Source organism: Pseudorasbora parva, chromosome 3 (assembly GCF_024679245.1).
Source record: "Pseudorasbora parva isolate DD20220531a chromosome 3, ASM2467924v1, whole genome shotgun sequence".
NCBI classification, from domain to species: Eukaryota; Metazoa; Chordata; class Actinopteri; order Cypriniformes; family Gobionidae; genus Pseudorasbora; species Pseudorasbora parva.
In genome coordinates, this window is record NC_090174.1 from 54,122,810 (window position 1) to 54,138,010 (window position 15,201).

The 15,201-nt window shown below is 37.7% G+C and overlaps 1 protein-coding gene across 2 annotated transcripts in view; it reads left to right on the top strand.

Annotated features, from left to right (window-relative positions):
- Window positions 1–14,982, top strand: part of castor1 (cytosolic arginine sensor for mTORC1 subunit 1) — a 28,789-nt gene extending 13,807 nt beyond the window's left edge. For both annotated transcript variants that reach the window (XM_067439501.1, XM_067439502.1), the window contains exons 4-9: window positions 1,119–1,254; window positions 3,265–3,388; window positions 5,955–6,065; window positions 6,161–6,243; window positions 6,792–6,886; window positions 12,602–14,982. In XM_067439501.1, coding sequence (XP_067295602.1) covers window positions 1,119–1,254; window positions 3,265–3,388; window positions 5,955–6,065; window positions 6,161–6,243; window positions 6,792–6,886; window positions 12,602–12,670 — 618 coding nt within the window. In that variant the 3' untranslated portion in view covers window positions 12,671–14,982. The remainder of the gene's footprint in view (window positions 1–1,118; window positions 1,255–3,264; window positions 3,389–5,954; window positions 6,066–6,160; window positions 6,244–6,791; window positions 6,887–12,601) is intronic.
- Window positions 14,983–15,201: the final 219 nt, after the last annotated feature.

The window sequence follows — 15,201 nt, forward strand, 5'->3', positions numbered from 1 at the left end:
CAAAAGATCTGAAAAACACACATTTACCTGCCCATAGACCCTCCCCTCAAAGAAATCAGGACAGAAGTGGTTGAAAGTGGACAAAAGAGACAGATTAAAACACCAGGTGTCAACAGGAATATGTCTCCCTCGTCATCTTAATACCAGGTGTAAACAGGGCATAACTGTTGAATTTGCTGCCATTTTCACTTGTCTTTGTCACAATGCTCAAGTAGAGGTTGGAGCTTTTATAAACTTTCCAACTTGTAATTACGAGTTCATCCATATATATGGAAACAACTGATATTTATGGTAATTATGACATGATAGGAATGCAGTAATATTATTTTATTAATATTTGCATGTAATGGTTGTTTATTTGTTTTTGGGTAAAAAAAAAAAAAAAAAAAGCTTTGTGCTGTGAATGTTATTTTCTTTTTAACGAAGCAAAAAAAAAAAAAAAAAAAAAGAAACACTGAGCAAAGACCTGGAGCTGGTGGACATTTGGTTGAACCCAGAGACACAGAAGAGTGTTAATAAATGAAGTATTAAGGAAACATGTTTTAACATCAAACACCTGCTCGTTGTAAATGTTTTACAATTTTATGACCCCCTTTTGTTTTTAATAAGTTGGTAGATGTGTAATGAAAGTTGTGTAATGTTGATTGGTGTTTCTGCGTTATGTTTTGATCTCTGGAGGTTTATGGGCTAGAGTCAATTTTAAGAATCCTTTTCCAACCTTAACTATTCTTCCAAATAGTCACCCACAGGGGGTGCTACAACAACAAGAAATACATAAACTTCATAACGGTTAAAGTCCTCATGGAATCAAAATCGATCTTATTTACTTTGTTTGCATGTATTACAGGTCTTAGGGTGAACAATTAATCCATGCAAGTTAATACACAGAAAAAAGTTTGCCAAAAATGTTTGCCTATGTAATCTTTAATCAAAATCTGAAAAGTTACGTCCAGAGTTGCAGGTCCTTTTCTTTTTTTTGACAAGTGTTAACATGCTAAAATGCAATAATAATACAAAAATGAATTACAAAATAAAGATGGCAACCTCAGGGAGTGCTGTTTGGTGTTTCATATAAAATGTATGTTATGAACTTACTGAAAGGGATGTTTGTGTTGTAGGTGCGAGAGAAGGACCTGTCGGTGGTGGTGGAGACTCTAGTGGAGGAGTTTAATATTTTCAGAGAAGAGGCAGGAGAGTCAGTGCCAGTCCACAGTCAGGACACCTGCAACGGGCTTCAGCGAAACGGAAGAGAGGGTGAGACGGCAGATAAAGGAAAGACATACACTAATGTTTAAAGTTTGGGGTTGGTATGATTAAAGAAGTCTCTTATGCCTGACAAGACTGCTTATTTGATCGAAAATACAGTAAAAACGGGATTATTGTGTAATATTAGCTCAATTTAAAAGGGCTATTTAAATATATTTTTAAATGTAAAATATAATGGCAAAGCTGAACTTTTTAGCAATTTCTGGTGTCACGTGATCCTTCATACATTATTCTAATATGCTGATTTGCTGCTCAAGAAACATTTATTATCATTATCAATGTTGAAACCAGTCGTGCTGCCTAATATTTTTGTGAAGACAACAATACATTTTCTCAGGGTATCCGCGGGGTCTTGAAAAGTCTTAAAAGGTGATAAATCAATTTTGGGAAAATTAAGACCCTTATAAAGTATTAAAAAGTCTTATCACGGCTTTATAAAGTCTTAAATTTTGAAAGTATTTTGTTCAAGCTTTGTCAAAAGAGTTTGACTCCAAAAAGTTTTTATGAATATATTTATTTTCATCCCCAAAAGTATTAAAAAACAACGGGGCGCTCAGTCTGAGATCGCCTCGGAGCGCGCGCGCCACGGATGGAAATTAGCGCCGCCATCAGCCAAATGCGGCTGATTTAGAGTTGTGGCGGGTAAACTCGCTTCACCTACCGAGCTGTTTCACCTCTTCGTAAACTTTGTTCAATGCATGTGTGAGTGCTGCCGTATGTGCGCATATGACCAGTCGTTTTCTCCGTCATCACTCGCGTGAAGACGCGCTGTGAGACTCGCGCGCGCTGATAGAAGATCTGACGTTGTGCATCATCCGAGAGAGCGCGCTCGTCTCACAGCGCGCAAATATTGAGTTCTCTTTCAAGTCTTGCTCTTAAACGGACAAACTCACACAAGAAGTATGTCAACATGTCCATCTTGATGAGTATCCAAGCAGACATAGTCTGAATATGCCTTAAGAGAAAGACGAGCATATCCCTGCCTCAGGTCTTAAAGGCGCAGTAGCCTTTACTGCTGCCTGAGTGATGTCCTTATATTTAGTTTGACATTAATCAATGCTCTTGATTGAATAGCTTTTGTAAGTTTAATAAGGATTAATCTTTCATTTAAACAGTTAAATATGCAGTTGTTTTACATTTGATTACTTTATTCAATCCTTTTTGCAGGCCAGTTGGCATAAACATTATTATTTAATGTACACATGAGTGAGGTCGAGTTAAACATTTTAGTTTGAATTTTATTTTCTTTCGGTTTTCGGCTTTGGTTTCTTCTTTTTTGGTTTCAGCCAAGAATTTTGATTTCGGTGCGTCCCTAGTTTAGGTGATGTGTCGCCCTCCATACGTCGCGAAACAGATATGCAATATAAACGATACAAAACTGGCCTACGATAGAGATTTTAAGTCTACATTCGACTACAGCTGTTTATTAAAGGTTTGTTGCCGATTAGAACTTGGTGCGATGAGGTCTTAAAATATTTTGAGAAGGTCTTTAAAAAGTCTTAAAAAGGTATTGAAATTAACTTCAGGATTCCTGCATATACCCTGTTTCAGTATTCTTTGAAAAATTGAAATCTGAATTGAAATCTGTCAGTTTTGATCAAATGAATGTTAATTAATGCTGAATAAAATAATTAAAATCATACTGACCCCAAGCTTTTGAATGGTAGTGTATTCACACATCTTGCTGTAAACTAATTATTATACCAACTTTTTTTAAAATATGAAATTGATTTAAGGAGTCTTCATTATACTATGAAAACACTGGAGCTTTAGTATTTTAAAACTTCTTCCCTGGAATAAAAAGACGATCTATTAAAACTATTTTGTAATGAATATCTGATGTCATCAATACGTGACTGCTCCCTTTTCTTTGTATAATTCATTATTTTTCCAGTTTTTTCCTTTGACGCATTGATTCAAAACCAGCTTGTACATTTAAATAAGTGTTAGTATTCCAAAAGGTAGTATTTTAAAGTCTTATTGTTTTTGTGTGTTCAGTTCCACATGCAACAGTTCATCCAGTGCTGATTCCAGAGAATCACTTTTGTGTGATGAGTTTGGATCCGGATACTCTGCCAGCAATCGCCACCACCCTCATAGACGTTCTGTTTTATTCAAACAGGTATGAAAAACGGCATGCACTTATGCTGTCTTGACTAGTTTGAATTTTGTATTTCTTTTACACCTGATTGGCACAAACGATAGCAGGCCAAAATGAATTGGTATTTACTGCCACCAAGAGGTGTCTTGAACTTACTGCAGTTTATCACACAACTTGCCTGTTTGTATAACTTGCATACTTTAAAGGTGCTGTATGTAGATTTTTCACTTTACTAAAGCATAACCATACCATAAAATGCTTACAGATTTTTAGGAACCATTTTAAATTCACCTACTTGTTTCTCAGAAAAACAATGGTACAGCCAGTTATTCTACTTTGAAATGTGTTTTTGTTTTGGCCTGTGCGATAACACACGCCGCCAGTTTACCCAATAGTAAATCTACAGCACATGTTGCCAGTTGGCAGAAAACACAACGTATTGCAGCCATGGAAGCCGGCAAACAAACTGGGTCAGAGATTGCAGATTCTACCCGACCTAAAAAGCCTCGGCACCATCTATAAATCTCTATGAATGAGAGCATATTAAACTGGATAAATCAACTCATCAACTTATAGTGGCTTTACTTACGCTCTCTCCTGTTGCGTGTCCTCAAGGTGGCAACCCACGTGAGGAGGAGGGGGCGGGGGAAACCATGAGCTCAGATATTTTGAATTTGCACTGCAGTACTCATTTCAATCCTACATACTGCACCTTTAAGTTGTTAATGGGGTATACTGTATACTGTATGTTGAATGTCTCATGACCAAACCAAAACTGGTCTCATCGCATCCGCTTATCGGAAAAATAAAGAATAGCAGTATGAACTGACGCCGATATCGATGGACTTTTAAAGGGATAGTTCCTCTAAATAGAAAATTTATGTCATTAATTACTCACCCTTATGATTTGAGTTTTACTATTTTATTAGCTCAGCAAATGTTAAACTTTCACAAGGCAAAACATGTCAGCTAACTCACCTAGTTCTTTTTTCTTTGTTGGCATTTTATTTGATTTAAATGAAGAAAAATAAAAACCTTTTAGATATCAAATGAATTGGTTATATTCCTCTTTACTCGATCCTTTGAATTATAATTAGGTGTACTAGTTGTGCCCCTTTCTGATTTCTGCCAAGTAAACTTCAGAGTATCTCATTTAAATTTAATATATAATTATTTATTTTTTGCCTGTTTCATGTCAAGGGATAAGTTGAATCATGTGAAATATGTAATCGTTACATTTCAGCAACAATTATACAAAAAAATCCCATTCTGGAGTAAACAATTAATTTAAATAAAAAAAATTCAGGCATGTTGAACGATAACAAGCATTAAAGGGGGGGTGAAACACTCAGTTTCAGTCAATCTTGAGTACCTATAGAGTAGTATTGCATCCTTCATATCTCCGAAAAGTCTTTAGTTTTATGATATTTATAAAAGAAATATGGGCTGTACCGAGTCTTTCCGGAAAAAACAGAGCGGCTGGAGGCGTATCGTGTGAGCGGAGCTAAAGAATGACGATCGCGCACAAAGCGGTGACGTCCTCAAGCGTGGAGAAACCCATGGCTATCTCAGCTAATACAGATAATGATCCAGAATCAAATCTGAGGCTGAAATAAATTGAACAGGAGAAACAGCAACAGCAGGACGTCCGTCTCTGTGGTATGTACTGTATTTAGTGGCCTGTCAACATTTGTGTGTGTTTACTCAGTTTATGAGGACATGATTCGGTTTATGGACTATTGTATGCGACTAAACCTTAGCAGTAGCAAGCAAAACGGTTTTGCACGTCAGACTAGTGTAACGTTATACATAGAACAACAATAGAGTAACGTTAGCGCATTTGAATGACGAAGCACGCGATCGTGTCGTTTACTGATGTTTACTCACGCGACGATAGCCAACAGCACAGACATTTGAAGCAGTTTTACTCACCGGCTGCTTCCAAAGCAGGACCGAACCTTTATCGCTGGGACCGCTCCGTCAAAAACACACTTCTTTGGAGTGTGGAGATCCACTTTGCGATGCGACTGAAGCGATGTTGTGAAGCTTCCCGTTATTTCTGCGTTCAAATCGGTTCAAATGCAGTGCTGCCTTCCCGGAATGCTGTGCTGAAGCGTTGAAGTCGCTCGACGTCAACCATAGGAATAAAGTGGAGCGCGGCGCAGACTATAACCGACATAAGTGTTCATGGACGAGTGGATCTGCAGCTGAGTGAGTGTTTATGGGCGTGCATTTCCTCTCTCGCTCTAGTCACGCGCGCGCACCCTACCGGGAGAAGAGCCCATACGGCCCATACAAGGACCTTCCGGTCTATTAACGTCAACCCGAGCCATACTCGAAAAAAACTCTCCAAAACTTGTGAGAAACTGGAAGGAGTATTTTTGACAAAGAAATACTCCATCAAACGTCCAACATTAGTTTTTGAAACTTTGTCTATGTTTAGGATGGGAATCCAAGTCTTTAACAGTGTAAAAAGCTCAGTATGCATGAAACAGCATTTCACCCCCCCCCCCCCCCCCCTTTAAATCAAATAATGTTTACAGAACTTATTTTGTTTACAAAGTTTTTTCATGCATTTCTTCTGCAGTCCCAAAGAGGGCGCCAGTGTTGATCAGGACATTGAATGTATCAAGTTCTTCTCGTTCTCTCTGATTGATGGATACGTCTCCTTGGTGATGGACACAGAAGCACAGAGACAGTAAGACCCTCACAGTGTCATGAATGGGAGCCCTCAAAGCTTTTTTGGTTGCACATTTCAGTCTTTAAAAAAAAAAACGTGTGTGTGTTTGTCAGATTCCCAGCTGATCTTCTCTTCACCAGCTCCTCTGGTGAGCTCTGGAGGATGGTGAGAATAGGAGGGCAGCCGCTCGGCTTCGGTGAGCTTTCTTTAAGCTTTCACATCTAAAGTCAGCATGTAACCTTCAATAATCCCACAATGCATTACAGTGATCTCAGTAAAGGAAACAAATTCAGGAAGAATACCATGCGAGGCCTGAATTCGATCTAATGATATCCGAATTCATGCGTTGTTGTTTTTTTTCTTTCTGCTTACACGTTTTTGTCATATCTGATCTGTGCCACAGGAGAGGGAAAAATCAGGCCACTTGAACCTTGCAGTGTAAATGGGGCCTAGTAGTCAACTTTTTGTATGACACATAGTTGCTGAGAATGTAAAGCATTCAAAATCAGTCACTTTTTGTGTGGAAACTGATGCATACGTTTATTTGATGAATAGAAAGTTTCAGTTAGGATGCCTATGTATATAAATGTTTTGCTGCTTTAATGTTTTGCTTTCTGATACAATCACTATTTCAGACAATAGCAAAATTGATTTAGCTGAGTGATAGAAGAATCGATAAAATCAGAAAGTTTGATTTATCCCAAATATTGACTGTTATTGCACTCTCTCTGTCTCCTTTTGCAGATGAATGTGGGATAGTTGCACAGATCTCTCAGCCTCTTGCAGACAGTGATATATCAGCGTATTACATTAGCACCTTCAGCTTTGATCATGCTCTGGTAAGTCTTATATATCTTTTTCTTTCTTTTGTCACACATATAATATTTTAGCTCTGTGTAATAGTCAACGGATGTGGGTTTTCATAGCTAAAATCAGGGTGCCCAATGGCCCATAAATCAAAATAAGTGTTATAAATACACAAATTAATAAAATATTCTGATCACCTTGTCTGGGTTTATTTTGTGATTGCTGACATTTAATTCAGTCTGGAGGTCTAGTACATTTTATATTTAGTGTATTTGAATTATTTGTGATCTTTACATGACCAACAGGAGGAAAAATGGTTGACTAGTAATCGGCAAACAGAAACATTTCAGAATCTGATCTGATTGGATGGTTTCTGCAGCACCAACTTTATTTCCATTGTGTCATATTACATCAGATCACTTGCTTCTCCATGCTTCCTACTTTTCCTGGAAACCCATATGTATTTTAGACACGATTATGTGTAAAACTTCCTAGACAGATGAGTACATTAATGATGATGTAATCCATTAGAGCAAGACAGGGAAGTCACCGCCACTAGAATTGTATGTTCACACGCATAGCTTTCTATTTCAGATAAATGCTGTTCTTTTGAACTTTCTATTCAACAAAGAATCCTGAAATAAGTACACAACTGTTTTCAACATTGATAATAATCAGAAATGTTTTTGAGCAGCAAATCATCATATTAGAAGGATTTCTGAAGGATCATGTGACACTGGAGACTGGAGTAATGAAAATGAAAATGCAGCTTTGCATCACAAGAATAAATTACATTTTAAAATATATTAAAATAGAAAACTTATTAGGTTGTTTTAAATTGTAATATTTCAGTTTTCACTGCATTTTAGATCAAATAAATGCAGCCTTGGTGAGCATAAGAGACTTATTTTTTAAAACATAAAAATCTTACCGTCCCATATTATAATATGAAATAAACATTACCTTGTTTAAATATACACGCCATGGGCGTGGGACCTTTTTAGAAACGTATGCCTCAGCCCCCCTAAAAAATGTGTGATTAACCTTTAAAACATATGAAACTGGCGGCAGGCTTGGGCTTCGTCCCGTTTTTTAGTCTGTCTCTCCAATCCGCAGCGGCTCTGAGCAGAGCTCAGCGCACGTCAGAAGCAGAGGTGTGTGTGTGTGTGTGTGTGTGTGTGTGTGTGTGTGTGTGTGTGTGTGTGTGTGTGTGTGTGTGTGTGTGTGTGTGTGTGTAAATCTGAGCGTCATTGGTCTGTCACCGTTCGTCAATGTCAAAATATTTGATAAAACCAATCAAATCAGAGTAGGCGGGCTTTATGGTCACACAGAAACTGCTGAGGCTGAGCGCAAATTTTAGCAGCGCAACTCGACGTCAAGTAAGATAAATGCAGCTAAACTAAACATTCATGTTTGACAGCTTCTGCTTTAAGTCAGAAATGTTAATCAAAAGAAAAAAATATTTAGGCAAATGAATAAACTTGTTGTGTCAAATTTTTTAGACATTTTTAACTGGAAATATGCCTATGTGATTCATAATGTTGGCCTAATATAACGAACAGAAAATATTAACAAAGCCATTTTCATCAGATTAGGCATAAGTTTAATAATGAATGTGTATATATTGTAAATTAATATAATTATATTTGTAACATTCAGTAAATAAAAAAAAACCTCAGCTTTTTCAGCCTGTATTGGGCAAAAGATTAGTAGCCTATGTTCATATTGTGATTTTAATAAACTTAACTTTGATAAACAGTAAATTAACGTGTCTAAGAAAATTATTCATGAAACAAATAAATATCAGTATGTTAATATGTAAACCATATGTTCACTTTATTCACTGACGAAAACGGAAAAAACAGTCGAAGCTCAGCGTTATGAAAAGACAGGGCAAGAGAAAAACAGAGAAAAAGAGAGATGTGGACATAAGAGAGACAAATAATCTACTGCCCAGTGGCATGGTTTTCAAGCTATTGTTATCAAATTTTTTGGCCTTCAGAACATCTTAAAATGCTCATATGTAGATCATAGAAATCAATTTTTTCTCGGGGGACCATGTTAGAACCCCCTAACATTTGGGATCTTGGTTATTATAAACCTGCTTACATTATTGGGTATGATTAATGCATGTACAGTATGGCCATGCAGTAAGGTATTAATATTTGCTTTATAAGTAATGATAAACAGCCAATATCTTCTGGGTATGCATGTTTGTAAGCTATTAGTTAATAGCGCAATTTGGACCCTAAACTAAATAGTGTTACCATTTTTTTCTACAGACCTACCCTCACTCGGGGCTGAGCCCCCCTAAAATAAAAATCCTAGAAACGCCTCTGATACACGCATGTGTACAGTGCATCCGGAAAGGGGGTCACTCAAGGACATTCACAGAGTTGTCTGATAGCCACTTATTATCTTGGCCTTGTGCTTCGGGTCATTGTCCTGTTTGAAGACGAATCTTCGCACCAGTCTGTGGTCCAGCGCACTCTGGATCAGGTTTTCATTAAGGATTTCCCTGTACATTGCTGCATGTATCTATTCCTCGATCCTGACTAGTCTCCCAGTTCCTGCTACTAAAAAAAACATCCCCACAGTATGATGCTGCCACCACCATGCATCACTATAGGGATGGTATTGGCCAGGTGATGAGCAGTCCCTGGTTTCCTTTGGCCTGAATGGCAAGCGTCAGGTCTAAAGAGTTCAATTTGTTTTATTGGACCAGAGAATTTTGTTTCTCATGAATGAAGCATTTATATAGCGCTTTCATATGTACTACTGTACACGCCAAAGCGCTTTACACTCATGTCAGGGGTCTCTCCTCAACTACCACCAGTGTTCAGCATCCACTGGGATGATGTGATGGCAGCCACAGTACAACAGCGCCAGTGCGCTCACCACATGCCAGCGATAGGTGGAGAGGAGAGAGGGTGATAGAGCCAATTCAGTGGATGGGGATTATTAGGAGGCCATGATTGGTAAGGGCCAATCGAGGGAATTTGGCCAGGACACGGGGGTTACACCCCTACTCTTTACGAGAAGTGCCATGGAAATCATGGTCTGAGAGTCCTTCTGTTGCCTTTTAGCAAACTTCAGACGGGCTGTCATGTGCCTTTTACTGAGGAGTGGCTTCTGCCTGGCCCCTCTACCGTACAGGCCCGATTAGATGAGTGCTGCATAGATGGTTGTTCTTCTGGAAGGTTCTCCTCTCTCCACAGACAAAAGTTGGAGCTCTGTCAGAGTGACCATCAGGTTTTTGTTCACCTCCCTGACTAAGGCCCTTCTCCCTTGATCGCTGTTTGGGCGGGTGGCTAACTCTAGGAAGAGTCCTGGTGGTTCCAAACTTCTTCCATTTACGGATGATGGTGGCCACTAAGCTCATTGGGACCTTCAATGCTGCAGAAATTTTTGTACCCTTCCTTTTTGTGCCTCTTGCAATCCTGTCTCTGAGGTCTACAGACAATTTCTTGGGCCTCATGACTTGGTTTGTGCTCTGACATGCACTTTTAACTTAAGAACAGGATGAAGATGTCCACATTTTTTTTTTTTTTTTTTTTTTTTGTACTGCCCAGACGTAAAACGTCTGTCAAAAGAAGTGTGTTTTTTGAGCACAATTCACATCCAGCAGTAGGCTTATTCAGGGAAAATATTGTGCGAACGCACCACACAGAACATGGAGTCAGTCTTCCGACCTTTTACCATTGTGTCAGTTCTGTTGATTTTGATTGATATGTGCGAGTGAGAGCTCAGATGGTGATCGTTTTGAAGACAGAGAGTGCACGTGCGGGCTGGGCTCTCTGCTCGTTCTCTGTCACTCAGTTAACGTGCGCCCTGTCACATGCATTAGTAATCTACATCAATTTATAAATCACAATAATTCATCAAATAAGGCTTTAGTGGGACAAATTTGTTTTGCCGATTTTAATGTAGGAAAAACCCTGTACATGTATTTTGTATGATCTCTTTCAGTTTCACATTTTCAGATTCTATAACACACACACTCACCTAAAGGATTATTAGGAACACCTGTTCAATTTCTCATTAATGCAATTATCTAATCAACCAATCACATGGCAGTTGCTTCAATGCATTTAGGGGTGTGGTCCTGATTCAACTCCAAATTGAATGTCAGAATGGGAAAGCAATTTTGAGAGTGGCATGGTTGTTGGTGCCAGACGGGCCGGTCTGAGTATTTCACAATCTGCTCAGTTACTGGGATTTTCACGCACAACCATTTCTAGGGTTTACAAAGAATGGTGTGACAAGGGAAAAACATCCAGTATGCGGCAGTCCTGTGGCTGAAAATGCCTTGTTGATGCTAGAGGTCAGAGGAGAATGGGCCGACTGATTCAAGCTGATAGAAGAGCAACTTTGACTGAAATAACCACTTGTCACAACCGAGGTATGCAGCAAAGCATTTGTGAAGCCACAACACACACAACCTGGAGGCGGATGGGCTACAACAGCAGAAGACCCCACTGGGTACCACTCATCTCCACTAGAAATAGGAAAAAGAGGCTACAATTTGCACAAGCTCACCAAAATTGAACAGTTGAAGACTGGAAAAATGTTGCCTGGTCTGATGAGTCTCGATTTCTGTTCAGACATTCAGATGGTAGATTTATAGTTTATTGGTGTAAACAGAATGAGAACATGGATTTATCATGCCTTGTTACCACTGTGCAGGTTGGTGGTGGTGGTGTAATGGTGTGGGGGATGTTTTCTTGGCACACTTTAGGCCCCTTAGTGCCAATTAAGCATTGTTTAAATGCCACGGCCTACCTGAGCATTGTTTCTGACCATATTTATCCCTTTATGACCACATGTACCCATCCTCTGATGGCTACTTCCAGCAGGATAATGCACCATGTCACAAAGCTCGAATCATTTCAAATTGGTTTCTTGAACATGACAATGAGTTTACTATACTAAAATGGCCCCCACAGTCACCAGATCTCAACACAATAGAGCATCTTTGGGATGTGGTGGAACAGGAGCTTCGTGCCCTGGATGTGCATCCCTCAAATCTCCATCAACTGCAAGATGCTATCCAATCAATATGGGCCAACATTTCTAAAGAATGCTTTCAGCACCTTCTTGAATCAATGCCACGTAGAATTAAGGCAGTTCTGGAGGCGAAAGGGGGTCAAACACTGTATTAGTATGGTGTTCCTAATAATCCTTTGAGTGGGTGAGTGTGTCTGTGTATATAATACCTTGAGGTAAACTTGGCCAATCAGAATCAATTATTCCAGATATAATGGACCCTTTCCACAGAAGTGGAAGTCGTCATAGTTGGGTAACCTTTTATAGCGGTGAATGGGAGATGACATGATAATTTTTTGAATTTGCTCTGATAGCAACTTCAAAAAAAAAATCTGTGATGGCATTTCCACGACTTTCCAAAAGATGGAAAAAAATATCTCGAGAGCGAATCAGAAGAGAGAAATGTCAAATGTGCTGTCATTCTATCAGCCGTTGTATTAGAAATACCATCAATAGCAGCATTATTTTCTTAAATTTTTTAGTCATTAATTTAACGTCACAAGAGAACGTTTCTATGGATACTTACTTGTTTGCTGAAAGTTACCTTTGTTTTTGGAATCGAAAGTTTAGGTTATCCACTTGCCTTTAAACAAACCCAGGCATGTCACAACCTGCTGCAACCAGCTGCAACTCGCATATTTTGATTGAATGTGATCATCCCTGTGTTTTTGTCATCTAAATCTAAACCTTTTTTGTCTTAGGTCCCAGAGATAGATATTGTGAGCGTGACCGAGATGCTTCAAGCTCAGAGGAAGGACACGTCCAGTTGAGGCTGCGGTTGAATGCATTTTCAGCTTGACGATGGTAGAAATCTTCACGGGGGATCATAGATCTTGTTTGAGTCACTAACACAGTATTACTCCACATGACTTATAACCAAAGGTGCTTTAGTCACAGCATTTGAGAGCTTGGGCTTAAAAAAAACAGCCTAAACAATGATGGACTATTTGAAGCACTTTTTCTTCGTAATTGAATTACAAGATTAGAGCACGGTATTGATTTCAGACGTTTGTTTTTTCATTGCAGGGGTAATGATAATGCGTAACCAGAAATCCCCAGTTTGGTTTACCTGCTGCCGTTATGTTCTGCAAAAATCGGTATTGCACATAAGTCTTCCAGTGTTGTCAGAATCCGTTTTTTTTTTTTTTTTTCTTAAGTAATCTTGTTTGAGGTCAAGCAAAAGGAATTTTACTGGTGTAGCAACTTTTGGTATCATTTAATCATTGCACCTTGAAAAACGGTTACTGATGATGATTATACTGATCATTTTTGAATGAGCATTTCTAACATATCTCGTAAATACTGGAGTCAATGAGGGATTATTTGGTTTAAAATCACAGTGGGCAGTTGTTTACACCCAGCTTTTTGGGATGAATCTCGTTCAACTCATCAAGAACATGTTCAGGTCATATTTCACGCTAAATTCAAAAGGAAAAAATATATTATACACTTTTATTTTTTAAGTGTTTTTTTGCTTAAGGAAAATTAAATCCATATTTATAACCATCAGTATTATTTGCACTGACTTAATTTTTTTGTAACAATTAAGCCCAATATTCTTGTCAGTATGAGGTTCTGTGCTGTCAAATCGGTTAATCGCATCTAACATTTAAAGTGTGTGTGTCTAAAAATGTCCATCAAACGTTTGTTTGATGCAGATTAATTGATTTTACAGCACTTGTATTACAATTGCATTACTTTTTAAATATTAAGTTTTTCACATTACAGTAAATTATTTATACATCGTGTTTTACTTCCTTTAATGCTAAATTGCATTTCAGTATTTTTTTAACAGTACAAAATTACTGTACAGTAGTCTGACTCCAATGACAATAATTCTCACCCAAACTTATAAATTCTCAAGTAGTATACATTATTTTAGAATTTAATATTATCAAAGTTTTGTAATGGTTTAATTATTAATATTATTATCATCATTATTATTATTATTTAGTTTTATTTTATTAGTTAAATGTGACCTGGACTTTTCTTTTTTTTGTGGTATATTTACCCATTCTTGAGAAATGCAATCTATTTTTTGTTTTGACACATGCGACTTGAGTCAGGCATCATGAAAGGGCAGGAATAAAAATAATTCATGGCAAGTTTATCAGGATCTTTTGATTTTGGCTTTTACTTACCCACAAACTGATAAGAATTATGTGGCGTTGCCTCTTACACAACTGCCTAATGACAGCATTAAAGTTGACTCTTCTTGAGACATTTCTGCCTTTTGCTAGCCCAGCTCCGTTGTGGCCTTACAGTTTGACTTGCTATTTGTTTAAGGTCAGAAATGGCTGCTGTTTTATTACCTATTTTGATCACTACTAGTCAGCAAAGCACAAATATATACACAGATAATAGTCAAATAGTTGAATAAATTGTTTTGATGTGATCGTTCATTTAACCTTTTGACTGAGGGGTCCAAAAATGGCTTTTAAAATCACATTAAAAACCTATTCCAGCTCTCTTTACAATGAGTTAATGGAGAATTTGCAGAGGTTCATGCAATGAGAAATGCACTAATTGATTTATATTTTGTTGGCACAATCACTAATAAATCCAGGAATAAGATCTGGTAAGTGAGAGAAGTTCTTTCTAAAGAGAAATTTATCTTTGTTACAAATAAGCTCAATGTTTTGGAAGAGCTGCTAAAACCGAAACACTAGCCTCAACGAATTAAATCCTAGGGTTACTGTTTTGTGAGTGTATGACTTGCTAACACTTTTTATGTAAAAATCTTTTCTTTATAGTCATAGTTTTTATTCATAGTTGTTTTCAAAAGCAGCATAAAAATAATTGTTGAGATCATGGTTTAAAGAAAATGTGTGTATTAAGATAAAATATTTGTTACTCCAATGCCATTATTTCATATGTTTATTTTATCTAATTTCTACAATATTGCAAAGACCAAGGTTACTGGTGTGTGTAAACTTTGTTCAGCAATGACTGAGCATTTGTTATTCTTTCTTGGTAGGCTAGATGCATTTATCTAATGTTATTTTTGGTACATTTTATACAGTCAAAGAAATAACATGTTTGTTACTGTGCTGCTTGATCAATAAACAATTATAAAAAAATATACTTTTTTGATATTTATTTAAATTGTGTTTAAAAGGTTGTGCATAGTTAAAACGCTAATATATGTGTGTGTGTGTAGATAGCGCCAGTGTTAAGCATAGAAGTAGTACCCGGATGAGTGGGTGTTATTTGGGAATAACATACCGCTGGAATGCGCGATTGACCAATCAGAATCAAGTATTTCACAGAGCCTAACAACCGCTCATCCGGGTACTACGAG